This window comes from Plectrocnemia conspersa, unplaced genomic scaffold (genome assembly GCF_051122295.1).
Source record: "Plectrocnemia conspersa isolate PC_06_02 unplaced genomic scaffold, ASM5112229v1 ptg000011l, whole genome shotgun sequence".
Classification (NCBI taxonomy): domain Eukaryota; kingdom Metazoa; phylum Arthropoda; class Insecta; order Trichoptera; family Polycentropodidae; genus Plectrocnemia; species Plectrocnemia conspersa.
This window is the reverse complement of record NW_028277175.1, coordinates 11,176,810-11,199,480: the sequence shown is the minus strand read 5'-3', so window position 1 is coordinate 11,199,480 and position 22,671 is coordinate 11,176,810. Positions and strand designations below refer to the sequence as shown.

The 22,671-nt window shown below is 33.2% G+C and overlaps 1 protein-coding gene across 19 annotated transcripts in view; it reads left to right on the top strand.

Moving 5' to 3' along the window:
• Positions 1 to 22,671, top strand: part of LOC148229505 (phosphatidylinositol-3,5-bisphosphate 3-phosphatase MTMR4) — a 65,243-nt gene that overhangs the window by 22,737 nt on the left and 19,835 nt on the right. For 7 of the 19 annotated variants that reach the window (XM_088198340.1, XM_088198333.1, XM_088198330.1 and 4 more), the window contains exons 1-2: positions 9,856 to 10,115; positions 22,147 to 22,482. The exons of 6 other annotated variants lie outside the window; for them this stretch is intronic. In XM_088198340.1, the coding sequence (XP_088054466.1) occupies positions 22,336 to 22,482 (147 nt within the window). In that variant the 5' untranslated portion in view covers positions 9,856 to 10,115; positions 22,147 to 22,335. Of the gene's footprint in view, positions 1 to 9,852; positions 10,116 to 17,865; positions 17,929 to 22,146; positions 22,483 to 22,671 lie in introns of those variants that run through there. 6 more of the 19 variants (XM_088198344.1, XM_088198331.1, XM_088198346.1 and 3 more) reach the window with 4 other exon arrangements.

Below are 22,671 nucleotides of genomic sequence, written 5' to 3'. Positions count from 1 at the left end.
AGCCGGCTGACAAGTCATATCATGTTCAAACTTGACACTGACTATCTCAACGGATCAGGCTATCGGACTTATTACTTCAAATGCATGTAGCTTTAGCAGTTGCTGCTATAAAAAATCATTCACTGTATTTTTTTTTTATCACATCTCGTATTTACATATACAACTAAGGAAATAATAAATATAAAATATTATAATTATATAATATTTTTTTAATTTGAATTATTGTAAATGATTTATATAGAAAATGATATCAATAAATAAAGAGTACGAAATAAATTAACATAATATTTAATATTAATTTTATAAAAAATATTGAACCTCTGTATTGATATAAAAAATCCACAAAAGCGGAATAATATATAATAAATAGGAGTATGTAAAATAAATTATTAAAACATACTAATACAAAAAAGTAATAAAACGTTGAGAATCGCTGATTTTTTTTCTATAATTTACTATAAATAATAATAAATGAATAACAACAGAAATAATTATGGAAACTTACGTAAAATTAACTAGCTCCTAGGTGAATACTAACAAATTTCCTAATGTGTATAAATTAACTCACTATCTCATCCCCATGCAGCTTGCCACCTAGTAGGTTTTTCACTCTTTATATTTTATTTTATTATTACCGAGTACACGTATTGATTAATACTTGCTTTATATTTTATAAATATTGTCGTGTTATTATGGATATAAAATATTAAATATTTATAGTATCTTTTCACTTTGATGCCTTGTCATAACACTGTATTATTTTCTTTTAATTGTACTATTAACTTATTCGATGTCTGTGTCGGGATAAATATTTACCGCTCGTTGCGTGCGCAGCTCGACCCTTTCGCACGTATCTTAACCCTAAGTGGATTGCCTCGGTTTCGTGCCAACATAGCGTCAGTTTTGCGATATGCAGCCGGCCTATAAATAGCCTTTTACTCTTGCGCGGCGCTGAACTGCAGAAAGTGCATAACCTATAGTGCTCGCCGTAGTAGAAGCGAGGCGAATGAACCAATAGCGGCGGTGCGAGAGAGATTATCTCGACGGTGCTTATCGCTTTAGCGCCGCGTGTGAGGCTTATCAAGATTCTAAAATGCTAGAAGTGTTAAGCTGAGAGGTAGCTAGAAAAGCTGATTAGCTTTGTTTTTCGAAAAGGTGAAACGGTCGAAGATATGCACTGTAGAAAATTAGGCATTGCTTTTGAGAGAATGAATCTTTGAGTAGATACATAATATTTCCGATTGGATTCTTATGATTTGGAACTGCTGAAGATTTATTATGTCAAAGTTCTGTCCCGTCAAGGTTTTGCTGGATTTCATGCAGGTGAAGAAAGATCGAGTTAAGTTGTTAATTTATTATGTATATATTGCCAAGTTAGAAGTGAAAGAAACGCCCTCTACCAGTTTCAAAAATGTGTTCTTATGCCAAGCGTTATTTATACGTATAGTACATAGTGTTTTGTTTATAAATATTGACATTGTTTAATATCATAAATTACTGATTTTGATCAAGGTCGGTACTCTTTTGGACCTGTACTAAAATTCATTTCTCATATTCGTATTGTTTTTAGTTACGAATTAACATCTTTCGCACACTCGTCTTGAAAATATATACATTGTACATATGAAAACAAAATGTGACTATTCAATCTCCATTCTTCACATCACGTTGAAAACACGTGACGTCATCGCATTTGACAATACACGTGAATTTCGTTTAATGTTGTTATATTGTTATGTTTGGGCGTGGGTCGTCGTACGTTCAGTTAAAAAAACATACTGAAATTGTTTCGAATAGTATACTCGATAAGCCTTTGAAGAATGCGAACTACCATTTTTACACCATCGAGGTGAAATAAACCTTTTCCTTGGCGCCATGTTACATATTATAAATCACACACATATGCTTCTGCTTTTGAAACTATTTTTGCGTAAGTTAATTCGTCGCTGGATTATTTATGCGGCACACGGTGACCTTAGGCAAACGAAATCGCGACCCTCGCATTCGTTATGGTAGGCGTGTTTTTTTTGCAAATCACCGGTCAGATGATGGTCTTTGTCGGAATGCCGGTTAGGTCTTTGTTAGTGCTACTGAATCTCAAACCTTGAATGCTCCAATGAAAATATTGCTCGATTATAATGACGGTGTCATAGAAAGCTTGTATAAATGATGTAAAAAATAAAACCACCATACTGCGTTAGATACACCTACGTAGTTAGATACCCTCTTGGCCTTGCATTTTTCTATTATATGTATTTTCTTGGCATTTTACCAATATTCTAATTTGATTGAACCAATATTCGCACGATCGACGTTTTTGTCTAGTAAGCATATTCTGAGCGTTTATTCATAATAAAAGAATATGATAATTTTCGCAGTGAGTCACAAATATATGATAGTATGATATATCATTGCTTACCAATCTGATGGTGATGGGATCGAGTACCGCATATAATTAAAATAATTAATAATTATTATTATTTTCGCGTTCAGCTTTTCTCGCGAATAAATTAAAGTTAAATTAATCAAACCAGCACGCTAATTATTGACTTAGTGTTTTTTTTTCAATTTATGTCGTGTCTGATGCCTCCACTACACTCTCTGGAAGTTGTCCGAACCGAAGCTACACTGAAGTCGGCCGAGATCTACGACTTCGAGTAAGCGCACACACTGTCGCGGATCTCATATGCCCGCGCGCTTCGCGGCTTGAATGACGTTCGGACAGCGGCTGCTGTCACGTATAGCCGGCATATATGCGCGCGATCGAAAAATGTGCCAAATAATCGCAATTTTTAAATTGTCATATTATTAAAATTACGCTACTGATAATTATAAAAGTTTGTGTTGGCACTCACCAATACAATACAATGAAAACTTTTCGGTCGTAAATATTCAATTTACGCAAAATCTTTGTCGGCTTTTGCAAAATGCCATAAGGCATAAAAATGATACTTCAGAATACGAACACCACATGTGTGACTATCCTAGAATTTGTCGCCATCGATTCTAAATAAGAATTCGTTATGGTGTGACATTTATATAAACCGATCTAGGAAAATACATAAGGATATTGGAAAAGATTTTTTTTAACAAAATCAAATATCACTTATTATTTTTTAATTATTTAATTTTATATGAAAAAATATAATAACGATATCTGTTAGAAGAATATACTATCAAAAATATAATTAATCCCTTTTGGTGCCCTAAAATATTCAAAGATGTCAGTAAGAGTCTGTTGAAGATCAAGTTCCATAAAAGCATGTTAACATGCGCCCAACTGTAGCATGTGGTGTTATAACTTGACCACCTGACCACGATGCAGCACTCGTTCAAATACCAACAATTGCAAAAGGTTTTAAATTTTTTTTTATATTATAACCACAAATGCTTTGTTTATATTCTTATTTTTTTGTCAAATTGTAGCTAATAACTAATCGTATACACGAAAATGGTTATATAACCAGTAACATGTATATTATATACAATTAGTATGTCTGTAAAATTATTTATATTATTGAAATAAACGTATTTAAAAATAATAATAATATATATTTGCACTGTGTAAATCGTATAATAGAACTTTGACTTTAATATAAATAATGAACAAAGTAAGTCTACCACTTAGTTACGGCGTCATTTGAAGTTTTGCTACTCATAATAAAAAAAATACCAGTAGGAATGTTTCTTAATCTCGATTACATTTTATTTAGTTTGGAACAATATGTTTATTAAAGAATTTTATCTGAAGGTTTTTATTAATGGGTAGAACGAATCTTTACACACTTCGTCTATTGCGCCTCGCTGATAAAAAAATGTTATATGATATTGAAAAATATCAATCCAATTCTATATAACACCAATCTACAGTTCACAGTATGTACTATTAAACGTGAGAATATTAAATTTTATATTTAGGCATCATTAAGCTATGCAACAAAAAAAGCATTGTCCAGCAATGAAGCTCTTAAGATGCCACATAATTGCAAATCGAGTCCTTGAAACGTTTTTCTTATACTTCTTATTATATATTTTTGAGGCTTTGTTACATCACCGACGACCGTTTCCTAAACAGGATTTGCGACGAAATTTGGCTTCGCTCTTAAGTTGCTATACTAACAAAATTCGTTACACGATCGTTAATTAGGCTCCTTGCTGGTTTTTAGAAATATAAATATCGCTAGGTACGTAAAACTCCGATAGGGATGGACTTCGACCGCAAACTTGAAAGTTATTTTATCAATAATTCATATGACCCATTTTCGTCCATAATTTCATTACGTGCTGTGCTGCATTGAGGTAGTACAGCATTTTTTTTTTATCAAATTTCCGTTCATACCGTGTGTGGCAATGACACTTAATTTTCTTCAATTTTGTGCACTAAAATTTAGGCTTGTTTTTAATCTATTTATAAGCGACAAACCTGAAGTGTGTCGGATTTAATGCGATTTATATGATGATGGCCGGTGTCAATTTTAATATTAGTATAACGTTTATTTATATATTATATCGAATAAATGCTGTTTCTCTTTATATGGATAGTAATAGCTTTCGACTGTCATGATTATGATGCACGATCATATGTATGCATATTTTATTGCAAGCGTTTCCAGATATATCATACATATGTTATCGATATTATGATATGTAGAAAAAACTATATTTTTAAAAACTCAACACATTTCACGTACGCTCAACAATTACGTGGTAGAAGATGAGAAACATCTAAATGTAATTCGTTTTACCATTCACATTTTACCATGCTCAGTAATTTATCACATTTTTATTTTATTTTGTGTGTCACGTTGACGTTGGAATATTACACGCATGCTGGCAGTGGCATACGGCTTATTATAAATATTTTATATAATAGCAGAATAGCATAGTACGTAAGGTTTTGGACTAATAATCCAGAGGACGCGGGTTCAAATCCCGTAACAGACTCGTATTTTTGTTTATGAAAATGCGTTATTATTAAAATCCAGCCCTAACTGTAAAATTACGATTATTGATTGTATATTTTAATAGTAAACACGTTTCTTTGATTTCCAGATTTTTAGTCTAATGTGTAAATATTTACTTGTATGTAATTTTTATGTACTGATTGACTTGCCCCGTTGGGACTTATTTATTCCGTTGTGACGCATCGGGTTACACATTTTCTCATTTCGGTTTTCGTTCCGGTTCAATTAAAAAAATATATTAGTCCGGTTCCGGTTTTCGCTGTGGAAAAAAAACGGGTTTTCGGTTTAAAAAAAGTTTTTTTCGGAAATTTTTATTTTTGAAGGATGCTGCTGGAGCTAAAAAGGGTCTTTTCGGAAATTGTTCGAGGATAGAATTTTTGATGAGGACGTCTAGTCACCTTACTTAATGCTAGGCTTACCATAATTATGAAACTAAACCGGGAAAAATAAAAAAGGTTGTTTCGCAAATTTTTGCATTTTGGGGTGCTGAGATGTGCTAGGTTGGAATGCGGGATGATAATGAGAGCTAAAAAATAAAGGTCATCTCGGAAATTTTGTGAAACCGGGACCGATGGTATGAAACCAAGACGTACCGAACCGAAATAAACCCACAATTTTTTCGGATCAGCTTCGGTTTGATGCCCTGGTATATACTATGATAGTATGCAATAACTATGAGTTTTTATTAAAGCTTACAATGTTACATTTCGTGTATACTTTCCCTAGATAATGTATGCTTTAACTAGTGAGTGTGAACTCTTCGACGCGTGATCTAGTTACATTCGTCAACGAACAAAATTTGATAGATGAGCGTGTTTGATAATCAATCTAATCGCGAGTGACTAATTGTAAAGCTAATAAAAAATAGCGTTAGTCAAAACAATGAACACCCCATGAATAACTCTGCAACGAATTACTTAGAAAGGAGGATTATGTAAATTGGCAACAAGATTCACTTGACATAAATTGTTTAAAATATATATTAAATATATAAATTATTTAATTTTGAATACTTTGACAAACACTGAACTGTGAGAGCATACAATAACTTATTTTCTATGTTTTGTAACTGAAGTGATTTGCCAGTGCATACATTACCTAGTTAATGTATGTATTTTCGAAATTCACACTTTACCTGTAACACATAAATCAGTCGCTTAGGGGGAATACAGAGCGAATGACATAGCTTTTTTCGCAACGATATTAAGTTGATGGGGTAAATTCTTAATCATCTAGGTTTTTCCATGTCCAGCTCTAGAGCGGACACTCATAATGGATTCTTTTATTTATTATTATTTTCCTAGATAATAAAACACAACATTGTATTTCTGATTGAGTGTTACAATGTTATTTTTTGCAATGTCAGATGTATGATTAAAACAATATTTGTGTGTATTTCCGCTAATTAATCATAAAAATAAGTTAAATACGTGTATATGAATGATTAAATAAAGGGCTATACCTATGTATATATCTTTATTTTTTTATTTTTTTTACGTCTATTACTATTTTTAGCCAAACTTACATATTGTTTATACGACTAATTCGTAGATACATTGTTCTAAATCGCAATATGCGCATCGCTCTGTTCGAATTTTCTCGCTGCGGAAAACCTGACCTGGCGCAACCGTAACGATCTTATCCCATTTTAGCATTCGACATGTACAACACCGTACCGATCCATCATCGGTGCTAGAATTGTATATATTTCAAACTCGGAAAAGAAAGTTATTACTGCGCCCATAAAGGTGCGTGTCTCGCCGAATTTTCCACGCTGTCGATCGATTGCGGAAAAGCGCTGAAGGATGAAGGCCCCTCTTATTATTAGTGTATATTATGACACGTATTTTTAATTTCCGGTGGGCGGCGGCCGAACGGCGATGACTGTTTTTCGTCTGGCTCTCGCGCCGCACCGTAAAAGGCAGTGAAAGTACACGTGTGCCGGTGCGGCGCGTTTTTACGCAAAGTTTACGTCGAGTGTACGCGGCGAGGAAACGGCATGGCGCCGAGGAGCGAGCGCGCATGCGCAACCTCCCCCGCAGCCTCCTCCGCAACGGACCTCCGCGGCCAGGGGCGGTCGGCCAGAGGGTCGCGCCCTTAATACGGTCTATATAAACTGCGTCGTACCGAAAATCATATTTTTTTGCCGATCAGATCATGTATAATAAATACAGTTATTAGCGGTTAAAATATTTAAGATCGATCACATATAATATATTTTGGATGATAGTGTATGTAATGCGTTGACTGGATTTATTTATTAGCAACATAATATCATCAAAAAAATCATTGCTTTTTTATGATAGGATGACAATTTTTAATTTTATAATTTGTCTATTAGATTTTGAAAACTATTTAATAGATTTCTCACTACAAAAAACAAAAAACTTCCTTAATTTTAGAAGACTACATATGAGCAATCATGAAAGTCTCCGGGATTTTATTACCTAATCGAGTATCATGTTCATTGTCACATGACAATAAAAACTGTATTTTACACTTTGGATGACGTATAGTGACGATTAATCACATGCATGTGTTTATTATAAACTATGGTGACGTTTAGTTCGTGCTAGATTGAAATGTCTGTAAATGAAAAGAATATCAGTGGTTTCTAACTATTATTCCATAAACATTTTCAATCTGTTGCGTATATGTATTAACACTTAAACAACCGTAAACGAGGTAACTGGTTTGAAAACATTTTATTGTTAATTTTTATTTCAATAATTTATTTATTCAATATACATACATTAAAACGATGCTAACCTGTGCGCGTAAAGAGGTTCACTGATTCGACGCTCTAGTACTGAAATGATACATATTTTTGTGGTGTTTGTCGCCTTGTTAACTATGTAAACTAGGGATTTCACAATATAACGGCAGCGTAAAATTCCGGTTTCAAATACGACTTGGGGTGTGTCGTGTATTGTTATCTACATACTATATATGCATAAATTACGCACAATTATTCTGTGCGAGCATAGGTATTGTAAGTATAATATACTTAGTCGTATCAAGATTTATTTTATATTATCCGAATTTTAAGTGCGCTGAAATGATCAACAGTATAAAAAAATATATGTAATACATACTGATGTGAGTGATTCTCGCTATGCTACTAATGCGACATTTTATAAAAAAAATCATTTTGGACATTATCATTTTATTCGAATTTTCGAATACAGAATGTACATATTGCCCGTTTTCTTATCAATCGTTATTGAAATATTTGTTCAACTAATTGTTGATATATAAAGTGGAATATTTCGATTTTTTTATTTTTTAAAAGCATAAAAAATACAGTTGTGTTTGTGTATTATAAAAACTTAGTTGTACCGCTGCATTTAATACAGCTCAATTGTGCCCTATTTTGTTTTGCGAAATTTATCTTCTTATCTTCATGTTATTTATAGCAACCACGACCTATATAACTAATAACCGACAAACATAATATTGTCTAGCTGTAGATTTTTTTAATGGTTGGTATTGATTTTTTTATCTCTTTAAATCAATACAAATGATTAATAATTTAAGTCTGTCTAAAATAATTTATTATAGTAATATTTATTTGAGCACATCAAGTTGATTGAAATATTAAAAAAAACTTGAATAATTAAAATTTAACTTCATGCTGATTTAAAGTGTCAAACACTTGATGCTCTATTTTTTTTAATTAAAATAAATATATACACTTTTATTCTTTCGCTAATATAATTTTTATTATATATTATTTAACTATTCGATATTCGAATAGTTGAAAATAACTAATATTTTCTAAAGCGGTATGAAGTACCTATATAGCGATAAGGCTCATTTTTGGTTGAATGCTTACGTCAACAAGCAAAGTTGCCGCTTTTTGAGTGCTGCTCGAAAAAAATGGTCGAAAATTGGACTTCCAGATTGCGCTTTTTCGAGCCAGCCGCAGCGCCCATATCCCCGAAATCAAATTTAAACACTAATGGCATAAAATTATCTTTCCAATAAAGCCAATACCATAGCCATTACCACGATTTTAATGTGTTTTATTTTATTTTAAAGTTCTATACGTCCATTTTTAAAATGATATTACAGTACAAAAAAATAACTTTCCATCTTATAGTATCACTTAAAACCTTCATAATTTTATAACTAGGTCTTAAGGCTCCAGACGCAATGTATATAATTTTATGGCGTGTATCTGACCTGGCGACGGCTTGGCGACGTCGCCAAGTCCAAGTCTTCCATACATTGCGTCTGAAGACGCTGCTGTCTACGTTGCGTTCTGGTGAGATAGCCGCCTTACAGTTTAACTTTGATCTGAATTTTCTTCACTATACATATCCCGTAATACGCACTTTAATATTAATTCTGATGAATTTCCCCACTAGCCATTGTATTTCATAATTTGTATTTGAATAAAAACTGTTTGAGACAAATATATAAATGTCAAATTGAGTAATCATGATCGCTCTAGCGATATATATACATATTAAAAGTTAAAAATGTCGTCTCCTTTGTTCTTTCTTATACGCGTGAATTTGTTTTGCGCAGATTAATTATCACATATGGAAGGTGTTCCTACCGGTTGATAAACTTTACATGTTTTGTGGAAGTACGTTAATAATTGTTGCAAGATTCTGCCATGAAAATTAATATAAATCGTAGTTCCCAACTTATAAAAATGTTGGGTATCTTGCAATATGCGCTAATAGAGAGGCGAATAGCGATGGACTCCAACTTGAACTATTTTTTTTATTCGTAGTTCAATTTAAAAATAATAATATCTCATTATAATATTAGCGATAGAGTGTAACAATAACAATAGTAGTTATTTTATATTCGGTAGATTATTTGGGTTGCGCAACGATAATATTTGTTATTTATATTTATGCAATTATGTTTTTCCGTCAGTGCGCGCCCGCTGCCCGCTGCCCGCGGTTGGCGTTCGCTGCCGTGACGCGCCACGTATCGGCGGCCGGCGCTCGTTTCATTCGCTCGATAAACGCGCCCCGATCACCCGCACGCGTCTCGCTCAAAGTACCGAGCGCCGACGTGGCGCGCTAATCACGCGCTCCTCGGCGCTACCGCGTTAGCTTCTCCAAAATACAAACTGACCGATCGATTTGCGCGCGAGTGCAGTGTGATTCAAATTGTGCGCGCGTGTTTCGTGTAAGAGTGTTTTCAAATTTGCCAAATATTTCGAACAGTGCTCGTCCGCGCCGATTTTTAGGTTATGTACACGTCAAACGCGGACCACCACGCCTCTTTTTGCGCGCGTCGCCGTTTTGCGCAAATCCATACGCGCCGCTTTTCACGACACCTGTCGGATTCGGCACACGTGGATTCGATCGCCGCCATGTTGAATTCGTAAATTTAAATCGAGATTGTTTTGTTTATCTATTATGACACACGACCGAATTCGATCGCGGATGCTTTTTGGTTTTAGTAAAGCGTCCCGAAACGACCGGTAGATATTATGGCGCGAAAGCTGAATGTTCTCGAAGCATGGGGTTGCACGTATGTTGAATATATAATATTGGGGTGCTGTTGATTTTTCAAGGTCGCAATTGAATGCAATTCGTACGTGTCGCCATATCTAAGAAACAGTTCAATTAGGTTTTTCCGGTATACTTAATTGTCAAGTAGGAATGTTGACATGTTTTATTCCATGAAAGTATGCTTGCTGGAGCGCATTCCAAGTCAGGACATTTCCATCCTCAAACTCGGGTATTTTATTATTTGAAAACTTGTAAAATAAAAGTATTTTAAAAATATATTCCCAGAAAAGTGTCCATCTGCTCGTAAACAATATTTAAAAAATATTTATTGCTAAGGGTTCCAAATGTTTGTATTTTTGTAGATCCTTTCACTTTATTTGCATTCTTTACGAGGCTTAAATGCCAATAAATTCTTGTTGAGTTTTAATTTTTTTATAAATTGAAGATTTCTGATTCTAAGTACAATACAAATTTGATATTTTATGAACTTGGATATATAATCACTGTGCGTGTCGATATTCTTTTCCTAACACAACCGACGACGTGGAACGTAGATATATCAATTTAGTAGAAAAATTCATATAAAAGATTTCAACTCAAATTGTATCAACACTTATTTTTTGAAAGCATACTAATTTGTTGGTAATAACCATTTGGTGGGTAAGCAGCGATATATCGTTAACGTAACGATACTCAAAAAAGTAAATGAATCTGGCTACTTGTTGCATGAACCGATGAATATGTTGCAGAGTAGGATTTTGTAAAACACATTAGCCGTCAAAGAGCTAGTGAATGATAAATAGTTGGATTACTAAATTATCAATGAATATGAAAAAAAGTTATTTTTAAATACTAGGCCATTCTTCACTTCTGTTCTTTACATTACGCTATAACTTTTGCTAAATTGTTCCTAGTAACCAGATAAGCTTGCCTACAAAAATTTTAATAGTGTTAAAAATCTTTAATACATATTTCCAATGGGTACAAAAATCTTTACAAGTCCTTATATCAACGTTTTCTCTTTTCCTCAAAAATTACCTAGATGTTATGCAATTCAATTCATGTTGTGTTCATTGTCCTGACTAACACTCGCTCGCACCTAACCTGTCCGACAGTTTTGGTGCGAGGGATGTGTTTTATTAATATTTAAAAAATAAAAAAATCATTGCCGATTTATATTTATAAATGTTATAATATATTTTTTTTTAATTTTCATGATCTTCCTATATTTTTATTCTAACCATTTGATATTTACTCTGACCCAAAGTTGATTTAAATTCTGACCATTTAATTCATTGCCAAAGTGAATTGTTATGCATATCAGATAAACATTGACGTTTAAAAATAACCAAATTCAGCTCCGAAACATAAATATATAGTTATCTCAATTTCGGTAAAAATGGCATATGACCACCTTCATTTTTGAACGACTCGGTGTAATATAAAGTATTACAAATATAAGTAAACTCCGATTGCCATCTTATGATTAACCCTATTTTCTGACAAGCCATATATTGTCAAGTTATCATTCGTACAACGAAGATAACCATTCACATATACTAATTCGTAAAATGTGTGATCGTAATTTTCTGATAACACTGAATTTTTGCATTCGTGACTGTCAGAAAATTGTATTAAAGTGAAGAGTGACAAAGCCGTATCTGGTGTTAATTAGGATGATGTGGCTTTATATCCACGCTCATGTGTGTAATCATAATATATTTACAAAATAAATACATCTTGCTTTATTTATGTTAAATTTGAAACCGGTGAATCCATGATTTACTGATCTTCAGATTTAAACAATTGTAAGATCATTAACGTTATTTCGAAATTAGCTGGAGGTCAGGTTGTGCAATATTACTTTTTTATTATATAGTATACATATATATTTGGGAACTCGGCCAGAATTCCACTTGAATCCTTTTAAAATAGAAGAAATATATATAGTTCTTATATATTTATTTATCGATTTCATATTATTTAAAAATCCGTTTAGTATCACCTTATTACTAGTGTAGTTGAGCGATTCTAAGAAAATTATTCATAATTAAACTTCATTAGGAATAGGGAAAACTAATATCGTAGTTCCTACTCATGATTTTTCTCACGTCATAGGATGTATTGATAATTGTCCATTATCACATGAACATGATATCATGTAGCTATTCATAATATATGCATACTGTATGTACTGCATTATTACAATGGAATTTATAATATGAAAGACTTGCGAAATCTAGACGCGCTTTTTGGCACATTTTTCGCGTGGGATCTCGCACGTACATCGTGCGAAATTGCTTAAATTTTATATTGTATTGTACAAATTAAACGAGAGCGATGTGATTTTTTTCTTTTAAATTTGGTCAAACGAAACATCTCGCGAGATGTATTTGCAAACATAATATAAAATCAGTTTGTGTGTGCGCGAGCTCGCGACAAAGTTATCGTTGATAATCACAATACTATGTGCAATACAAATAGGCGCCGGCGTTATCATATTTTTTATCAACGCGATGCTATTTGACGAGAGGATTGTATGTACATACACCACGTGAGCGCCTCGTCCGATTCGATTACATTTTTTTTTTATCGTTTTGGTATTATGTGCAGGCATTGATCATCTTTTTCTATGTTGACATTGACGACACGTGACTGTAATCTTATTCATTGATATCGCAGTGAGATTTTTTCGTCGGTGTTCCGAGGTTCAAAGCCCCTATCCGATTAAAAACATGCGTTTGTTTGCGTATGTGTGCGTGATTATTTTTTGACCACATGCTTGCGTTTCACACGTATGCGGGTTCTTGAATTGTAATAAAGGAATTCGGTTGATTATTCATGTCACGAGGGTCAGTCGTACGAATTAACTATGGGAATTTTAAAATTTTGACATGTCAGAGTCACAAGCTGCATGTCAAAATTTTTAACTTACTTTTAATTTAAAACTTAATTTTTTAGAGATATTTATCAGAATTTATTTTAACCCCTTGGATACTAAACAGCGATACATGATAACATTAAATAAATGTTAACGACGATTGTTGTTGATGTTATGATGCTCAAAGAGGCAAACTAATCTGAGAACTTGTTACTACGTTAGTGTGTCAATGGCATGAAATAGTTAATATATACAACGCTGATAAGAGGATCACTAACATTAATTATCGCCCTATATTTGTTTTACCAGTTCTATAAAAAAAAAATTGAATCAATTCTAACTAATAGAATAAATTATTTTTTAAAAAATATAGCTTATTTATCACATTTACATACGGATTTAGAAACAAATCCAATACAAAATATGCAGCTTTTGATTTTATTAATGAAATACAGCAAAACTTCAATTTCAGCATTATTTATAGACTTAAAAAAAGTTTTTGACAGGAAGATCTAAACGCATTATTAGATACAATAAATAGTTGTAATAAATGATACAGAAAGCGAATGTGAGGTGATGAAGTGTGTTAGGGAGCTTTATTATTGAATCTATACAAAAATGATTTAACCCTATGTCAAGTAATGCTACAGTGCTAATATATAACTCTAAAACATACAAAGATATGCAAAAAACATGCAGTGATTTGATCCATATTAGTAAATAGATGAGAATAAACAAATTAATAATTAATTAAAAAAATCAATTATATGCTATTTAATGATAATTTGATATCACAATCACTGTAAATAATTCTCTAATTACAAAAAAAGATAATATAAAATTCTTATGTCTACTTTTAGATAATAACATATTTTTTTATAACCATATTAATTATATAATAATAAAAATAATTATCAATGTCAAAAAAATTATACTGATTTCAAAATATATTTTCGTATAAAACAAAATTACACATTTATTATACACATATTTATAGACATATAACATGTCTTGCTTTTGGGGATTTACAAATAAATTAAAATCACTAGGTAAATAGTGCTATAAACAATTTCTTTAATTTGCCTTTCTATGCTTAACTATTCTACCAAAATATGAGCTAATAATGCTAACCAAAAAAAAATTCTAAAATCGATTATAAATACTAAATTTAAATTTATAACACAGCTACATAATTATAAAATTAGATCTGTCGATGATTTACACATCCCTCAAGCATTTTCTCTGAATTTTGGCACAAATTCTTTAAAAAATATTGCATTTAAAACCTTTAATGATTTACCAAAAACAACTAGGAGTAATTGCAAAGAAATATAAATTTATTTTTAATGAATTCATACAACTTTAATCAAATAAAATTAATTTAATAAATAATACATATATCATATCATGATATAATTGTTATTTTTGTTTTGATTTACCATGCTTCTTATTTTTCTTATTTGTTCTTTTAAAATTTGATAATAAATCTTTTATGTGTAGTTATTAGATTTTTCTAAATGTATACATATTATATTTATAATTTTAAAAGTTTGAATTAATGTGAATGGTTTCTACAGAAAATAATACTAATAAAATATAGAGTATGAAACATTACAAAAAATATTTCAAATTAATTTAAAAAAATATTTTTTGAAAGCCCATGTTTTGATATAAAAAAATCCGCAAAAGCCAGATAATATATAATTAATAAGTATGTAAAATATATTTCTGGAATTTATGAAAAGTGAAATAATTGAAACATAAAAATACCAAAAACTAATAAAATAAATCAAAGCAATAAAACGTTTAGAATCACTGATTTTTCTATAATAATAAATAAATAACATTAATAATTATGGAAAAATAAGTAAAATTAACTCACTTCCAGGTGTATACAATCAAATTAACAAATGTATAAATTAACTCACTACCAAAAAGGTAAGAGATAAATAAAAAAAAATATTTATTTAATGAAATTTTTGTGATCATAAATCGATGATTATGTCATAGTGTAGAATTTTTAAAAATAGGGTAGCATACAAAGGGTTAAAAAATGTAGTTTTGTTTGTTTCCTCTTTTATTTACAAAAATCTGATTATTCAGTATTTGAAAATGGGTCTAAAACTCAATCGGTCTGTTAAAAGGAATATGGAGGGCCTCCAAATGTTTACAAAAAATCATAATATCATCATCACCGTCTTTCCACCGAGAAAAGATTCGTAAACAGATAAAAAATACTAGTTTTTCCACATAAGTTAAAAAAACAGCCTACGTTTTTTCAGTCTTAGCCGTTTTTAACGCGAAGTTGTCCAAACATGGCTTCTAAATTTGTTACCTGCTGTAATTATTAATTGCAATAAGCGATGCAGTCGATCACTATTTATTTTGCAACTGATTGTTTTGGAATTATTGCCTACTTTTGCTCCTTATCGCTCCTTTATTTTTCCCGGAGCCAGGACGCGCACTAATCGAATATTGTTGTGCTTTATAAATATATTATGTTATGAATTTAAAATTATTTTTATACTAGTAGATAAATAAATTTGTACCTATCGCTTACTTTTTCATAAGTAAAGATTCATATATAAAATACGAAATATGATGATTACGCTTTCCTGATCATTTTTCTAATTTTTACGGATGCAATTGTGGCATAAGTCATCTGCAGTTATCAGTCACGCGTCATTATATGAATGAGTGAACGCGTTCGGTAATGACGTCAATGTGGACGTTTTATCGCGTGATTGGTACGATTAATGAATATGTATCGAAAAACACGTGCTAAAGGTCTTTAACCCTTATCTGCATAAAATGCAGATTGTTAATACCAGTATATATTTCCAATTCTAAATTTAAATTTCGTACATTATCGAAAAGGTACGCCTATCGTTGATTTTTCAACGAGTTTGTGATTGCTTGCATTTTTTTAACGTTAGAGATACGAGAAGATCAGCTGATAGCTTTGCGCTCGGATTAAAAATAGTATCTACGTTCAGATCTACTTTTAACGCCTGACCGTGACATTTGAACGAAAAATGTCTGATCACTTTCTGTCGTACATACATACTACGTAGGTATTTGCATGTTATAGCTACTTAACGTTCGTATTGGTGCTAGGAGGAAAATGTTTTTTCAATAGTGTCACCGTTTCCAAGAAAACGCACCTTGGAATGTGTCCGATTGCATTCCGTTCTGTTCGTATGGTCGTGCTCGTACAGAATTGATTCGTTTTCCGGAAGAACGCCAACGGCAGGAGTTGTAAACCTTTTTTGCGGTAGATGCGTATACATAGTTCAAACCGGATCGCTATCAGCGAACCGTCACGTGGCTGAAGAACGGTTCACTGTCACAACAGGTGTTTTCGCGTATCGATATTTTAATTTACACCTGGGCAAATATGTCCGTAACCCGCGAATCGAAACACTTTATTTTTCATCCCGATTTCATATTGATCTAACCGGGAGTAGCATATTGTTCGTAAACAATGAGAAAAGGCTGCCGACGCGTCGCCTTGGTTACAGCTCGCGTCTCTATAGTAACGTACATGATTTTTTTAATTTATACCTAAACGTATGTGTGTTTAAATATGTATTTGTTCTATTATCGATTCGACCTTAAGCGTGATTAGGAGCACTTGCAAAGGTTTTCGCGACAATAAGCACACGCCGTGTTCGATTGTTGTCGAAGTATATATTTTTTGCTTTAATTGTTCGTCGTTTGCAAACATACATAGTTGTTCATAAAACAAGTTTTTTGCAATTTATGGCGTATATGAAAAATACAAATAAAAACCACACTCGGTTGTATTGCTCTATTTGTGTATACTTACAACCTCAGATATTTTTCAATTATGCATAATATTCAAATCATATTATGTGTAATAATCTTGTCGAGAAGGCGAAGCGATAATTTACTCATAAAACCTGTAATCATCGAACGCTAGCGCCGAGTGTTTTTATACCATGGCGCTTCTTTGAATTTAATGTAAATATTTATTTATTTTTATTTAGTAGATATATAAGTTTTATTCATTTATATCTACATCATAGCAATGTTTTAAACCGTGCACATGCGACTATGTAAATATGATATACAACAAAAAGTCATCGCTTCTTTATTGACAATAAACACAAGAGTCACAAAAAAGTCATACACAGGTGCTTTAGATGTACACAGTATTACACGAAAATGTCAACAATCGATACACTTGACCGTGAGAGCGTTTCGTTTCACCTGACCTCTGATCATTATTGGCTCTAGTACCAATTTTTGATATTTTTTTATAAATTAAAATATTGATGCGCAATTGTTGTAGATTTGATAGCTATTATTGCATACAAAAACCGCATTTGTCCGGTCGGCGATGTCGCCGACTTTATTTTCACTCAGTGATAAGGAGGGACTAATCCCAGAACGGACCATGGACTTGCCTGTTTCTATTTCCTTTGGTTTATCGCTGAAAAAATCTTGTCTTTATTAGAGGATGTGCATGCTAAAAAATATGATTGAAAAATGTCTAATTTTGACGATTTTCACGCAGATGCGGCGGTTCTTTTCTCCTGCCAAGTATACGGAGGCGCCGTTGGTTTTCCGGATTAATATGGTACTTGGCTTTTTTATTGGGTTTCTGTTGATTAATTATATGATCAAGCTTTATATATCTCATTTTATAGGCATGTGGAAATTACGGTTTAATAATATTTATGCACGTGAAATGATTATATATTATATTTGCATGCAATTAAATTGATTTTTTAGTATGATGGAAAACCTGAAAATTTTTGTACATTATAAAAAATACGTGGAATGTCTGCCACATTAATTGTATTGAAATTACGTTGCTGATTTTATGGATAACATTTTTTATAAACTATTTACGCCGATTATAATGATACATATTTATGACTGATATAGCTAACTATAATTTTTACAGCATTACACTTTTAGTATATGACTTCTTGCAAATAATAAACAATTTCGTAAATTAGTCAGATAGTCAACACCTACGTCAAATGTATATAAAAATAAACTTATTATTATTGTAGGCGGCTTTTTCGCACTTATTACATTCACATGGACGAGTGAGCTCAACGAGACCTAGATAGCAGGGATGCCGTAAACGTGAAGTTATAACTAATCTAGATTCTCGACATTTTTCTAAGAAAAATGTCTTTTGTTTGCTTACAAAATGTGTTTTCATTTTTCTTTTGGTCGATGTATTACTTTATATAAAGTGAAAGCTCGAGTTTTGTGATGCTTCTAAACAATAGACTATCCGCAGTACTCATGGCAGTATACTTTCCCCTGCAGTTCTTTTTCGCTCATCTTCTGGCAGTTGTCCTTGCATTTCGCCTCGACTAATTGCAATCGTGTCTTCGTGATTCGCGTGTTGCTCCTCCTATTGTAAGCATCGTCGTCGTGACCCAATTCGTATAGAATAATTAGCGACAGGTGAGCGGACATCGATCGCCATCGAGAACCGCCGAACAATCGACAGAGGCTCCTCGCAGCACCTCTCGATTATTATATAACGCGTCACGTGCTTCGCCGTTTTTTAGCCTCTTGACCGGTGGCTGATTAGCGTCATTGTTTTCGGCGATTCGCGTGCTGTTATCTCGGTGCGTGTGAGTCTTGCAGCGTCAGCAGATTTGCGGCTTAATTTGGACAAAGACGATGGTATATTTAGGCTACGCGGGGGCAGTTGTCGCGGATTGCTTTTGGTGCTCTTTGATTATTTTTAGTGTTTGTATTCATGCATTCACGCTCCGCGTATCTCTGCGTAAATATGTGCAATTTCTTTTGATTTAATGTAGGCGTTTCAAATGAGTGCACAATTTAAATAAAGTCTGCTTATTGTAGTTAGTCAAACAACGCTTTTCGTATGTATTAATCTGGGTAAATTTTTATCGCGTCTGGGAGATTATTACAGGTTTTCATAGATGTTCCTAACCTCACTGATGAATATCGTTAATCGGTCATACACATTAGTTATAATAAATTAAAAATGTATACAAGTTGACGTAATTGTGTATTCGTCGTGATATAAAATATATCACGTGCGTCTGAAGATGTCCCTCCACTTCTCGTGACATTTCTTCGTATGCAAAATTATGTTGAAGATGTTTCTTTTCATTTATCATTTCATAACTAGTCATACGCCTCATTAGGCATATTTTCGACAGTTTGTACTCAAAGTATTGATTGGTATATTAGTATTATTTTACATCCAAAGTATTTTAAAACAAAGCTACATAAGACCGGAATAGCGCGGGTTCGAGCCCCGGCGGCAGCAGATTCAAATTTATATTTATAAAAATTCGCTATTATTAAAAAAAAACCGGCCCCAGCTGCAAAGTGACATTTATTGATTATAAATTAAATTACACAATAATTTGTACATTTTTATATATATGTCACCGATTCCCTGACATTCAGTCTAGTGATTACTTAGTTGGTACAGATTTATTCCGTTATAACGCATCGGGCTTTTATGCCTGTCGGGTTACAACTGATTATTCCAAATAATAGTAATAATATATACGTATTATGAAGGCATAGATTTTTGATTTTTTGACACACGACTCCAAACTAAATAAATCATGTTTTTTTTAGTTAATGGAAAAAATACTAGTACAACTGTATTTTTTCTGTTATGTAAATACAGTGCATTAAAAAATCTAAAAAATGAATTAACTTGTCTTTCTAAAGTAGCAACGTTTAAGGACATATTCTTCTGCACAAGCAAATGCATCCATGAGCCTCTCTTTTTAATGGGTTGATATTTATTTCTCATTGCATGTTTTATTGCTTTTTTCCGCCAAAGAATTTACGAAAACTCAAACACGTTCAATCACACACTTGCATATGTTAAAATATCTGAAATAATGATCTAGTTAGTCCAGTTTATAATTTTTAAAAACATTTTTAAATCGTATACACAAGGTGTTGTATTATGTAATGTTTTTAGTTTATTCCTAATAAAAATATGTTTTTTTGTATTACTTTTATGCCATAATAGCAAGATAATAAATTTCGAACTGTGTCAATATTGTATTTGGGTTCGGAATGTATTTGCATTCCTTATCAAATAATTTGAGAAAACCATGAATAAGCAAACACAACTGAAATACCTCGAGTTTTTCACGCGCACACATACTTTAGTTGACATATGTAAATATTACTCATTTTTTAGCAATACGCGCGTGATATGCCTCGATGCCCAAATATCGGGTCGATCGAATGACCGGTCATATTTTCGTCATTGTTCCATTGTTTCATACAGATCCGCCTCATTGCGCTTTAAAAACGTTGACATGGCACTGCGTTTTCGCTTTTTTTCTTCACTTTTGGTTCCCATGGGTTTTGCGCGTTTTGTCGACGAGCAACGTGCGCGCAACCTTGTCCCAATCAATGTGTCATACGCGCAATCGCTGGCTCACAAATATGTTATATGTACGTACTGACACGATTCGTCCTTGTGTCACAGCTGATCGCTGTCAAAGTCGGCACTTTCGTTTCTTGGGACCTCTCGAATCATACATAGTCCCAATGTGACTTTGGCGATTCTGTTTTATTTCCATCTGGACATTTTTTGGCAGCGGCTCTGTGTATGCGTGAGATCTATCCGGCGAATCCTTTTTGGAGAGGAGAAAGGAAATTTTGACGCTGTTTCATAGCTTTTTCGAAACCGTCCATTATGTATTATGTTAGAGCTGTTGAATTTTTCGCAATGCACGACGGTCTCGTTTCGAAGAGCGGCTCTTCTTTGTGAAATTTTCGCAATCGATTTTTTAGTGAATCACGCGAGATTCCAAGTTGACCAGAATGCGATTTCGCAATACAGTATTTTTTTTAAATGATGTCCTAAAAGAGCAACACGCGATTGTCTTCTTTCAACCGAATCGTGACTCAAAAATGTATGTTTTTAAAAAATATATTAAACATCCTTTCGTGCTTTTGCGTTTGCAATATGTCGTCATTGATTCTATATATTTTATTTTATGCAATCTTAAGTTTTATATGGGCTCTGTATTATAAATTCTAGGTAAATTTACATTGAATTATATATTGCAAAATCACCACACACCACAATAAAAAAAAACAACTGCAGTTTTGCATTGTGATGTTAGCTTAAAAATATTTAGTAAATAACAATTAAATTTCCTGCACCTGACAAAAAATAATTGTCGTGGAACCCCAATTATATACAATTTTTCTTTGTGCAAAATCATTAGTATTTTTGTGTTGCAAATGTTTTTTGGCTATTTACTTATTTTACTTAACCTAAGGCTATTTGAAAATGCATACGCCTTTGAAATAATTAAAATTGCTGATGAGGCACCGGTCCGGCGAATCGGTTTTTGCTGTTATTTGGGCTAGAAAAAATGGGATTCTGAATACAAAATTAATCCAGTGTGGTCAGTTCGCGGATATTAGTCGTCACTGTTATCAGCGTTTGGTTGGAGTAATCAGGTGTGAAGGAGTTTTTTTTTTAAATATGATTTTTAATATTCAACGATCGAATCAATCGTATTGAAAGCACGCACGTCTTTGGCATTAAACGGTGTTTGTTTATTTGGACAAACTTTGTAAAATTTCTCTTGGCCGCCGTTGTGTTGATTCGTGCCAAAAATCGCAATGCAATGCTGCGAGGCGCCGCGTGATCGTCTGCCGATGATGAATCTTTAAAAAGTATCCAAAAATTCGCGTATATAAACACCGCCGATTATTATCCAGGTGTTTGTTATTCGATAATCGCGCTAGGACGAGCACCGTACTAGTAAAATAAAAATATTTATCATCGCGGTATTCTCGATTTCAGAACTGATTATTTTTTGTTGCGATCGATTGACTTTGGCGACCTATCAGTCGCCACCATGGATGTGGCCGCGAGTGGTTTCGGAGTGTCGCTCGGCGGTGGTTACGAAGTGGATAACAAGTTTCGGCCGTCTTCGGCCGTAATCGGACGCACCCGTGTCACGACGAGACTGTTATAGAATAAAGTGTCATCATGCCTGTTCTCAACGAGTGTTATTCGAACGATGCCGAAGGCTTCGTGTACGTCGGATTCGACTTGGACATGGAGCCCGAGCCAGCCGAGGAGAGGATCAGGAGAAGGTCCTCCGTGTGGGAGGAGCCGCCGAAAATCTACAAACAGGTGAAGTGAAATTGCAATTCGCGACTTTTGTGCGTCCTTGGCGTCGATCGTTTTGAATCGAGCGACGAAAGCGGTCCAGCTTCGGCCAAGACTCCAATTTATTGTTTGAGCGTCAGGAAGCGGCATATTATAGGCGGGATTGCGTCCATTTCGCAATGTCATCCAGCGGCCAATGAATTTGACATGTGT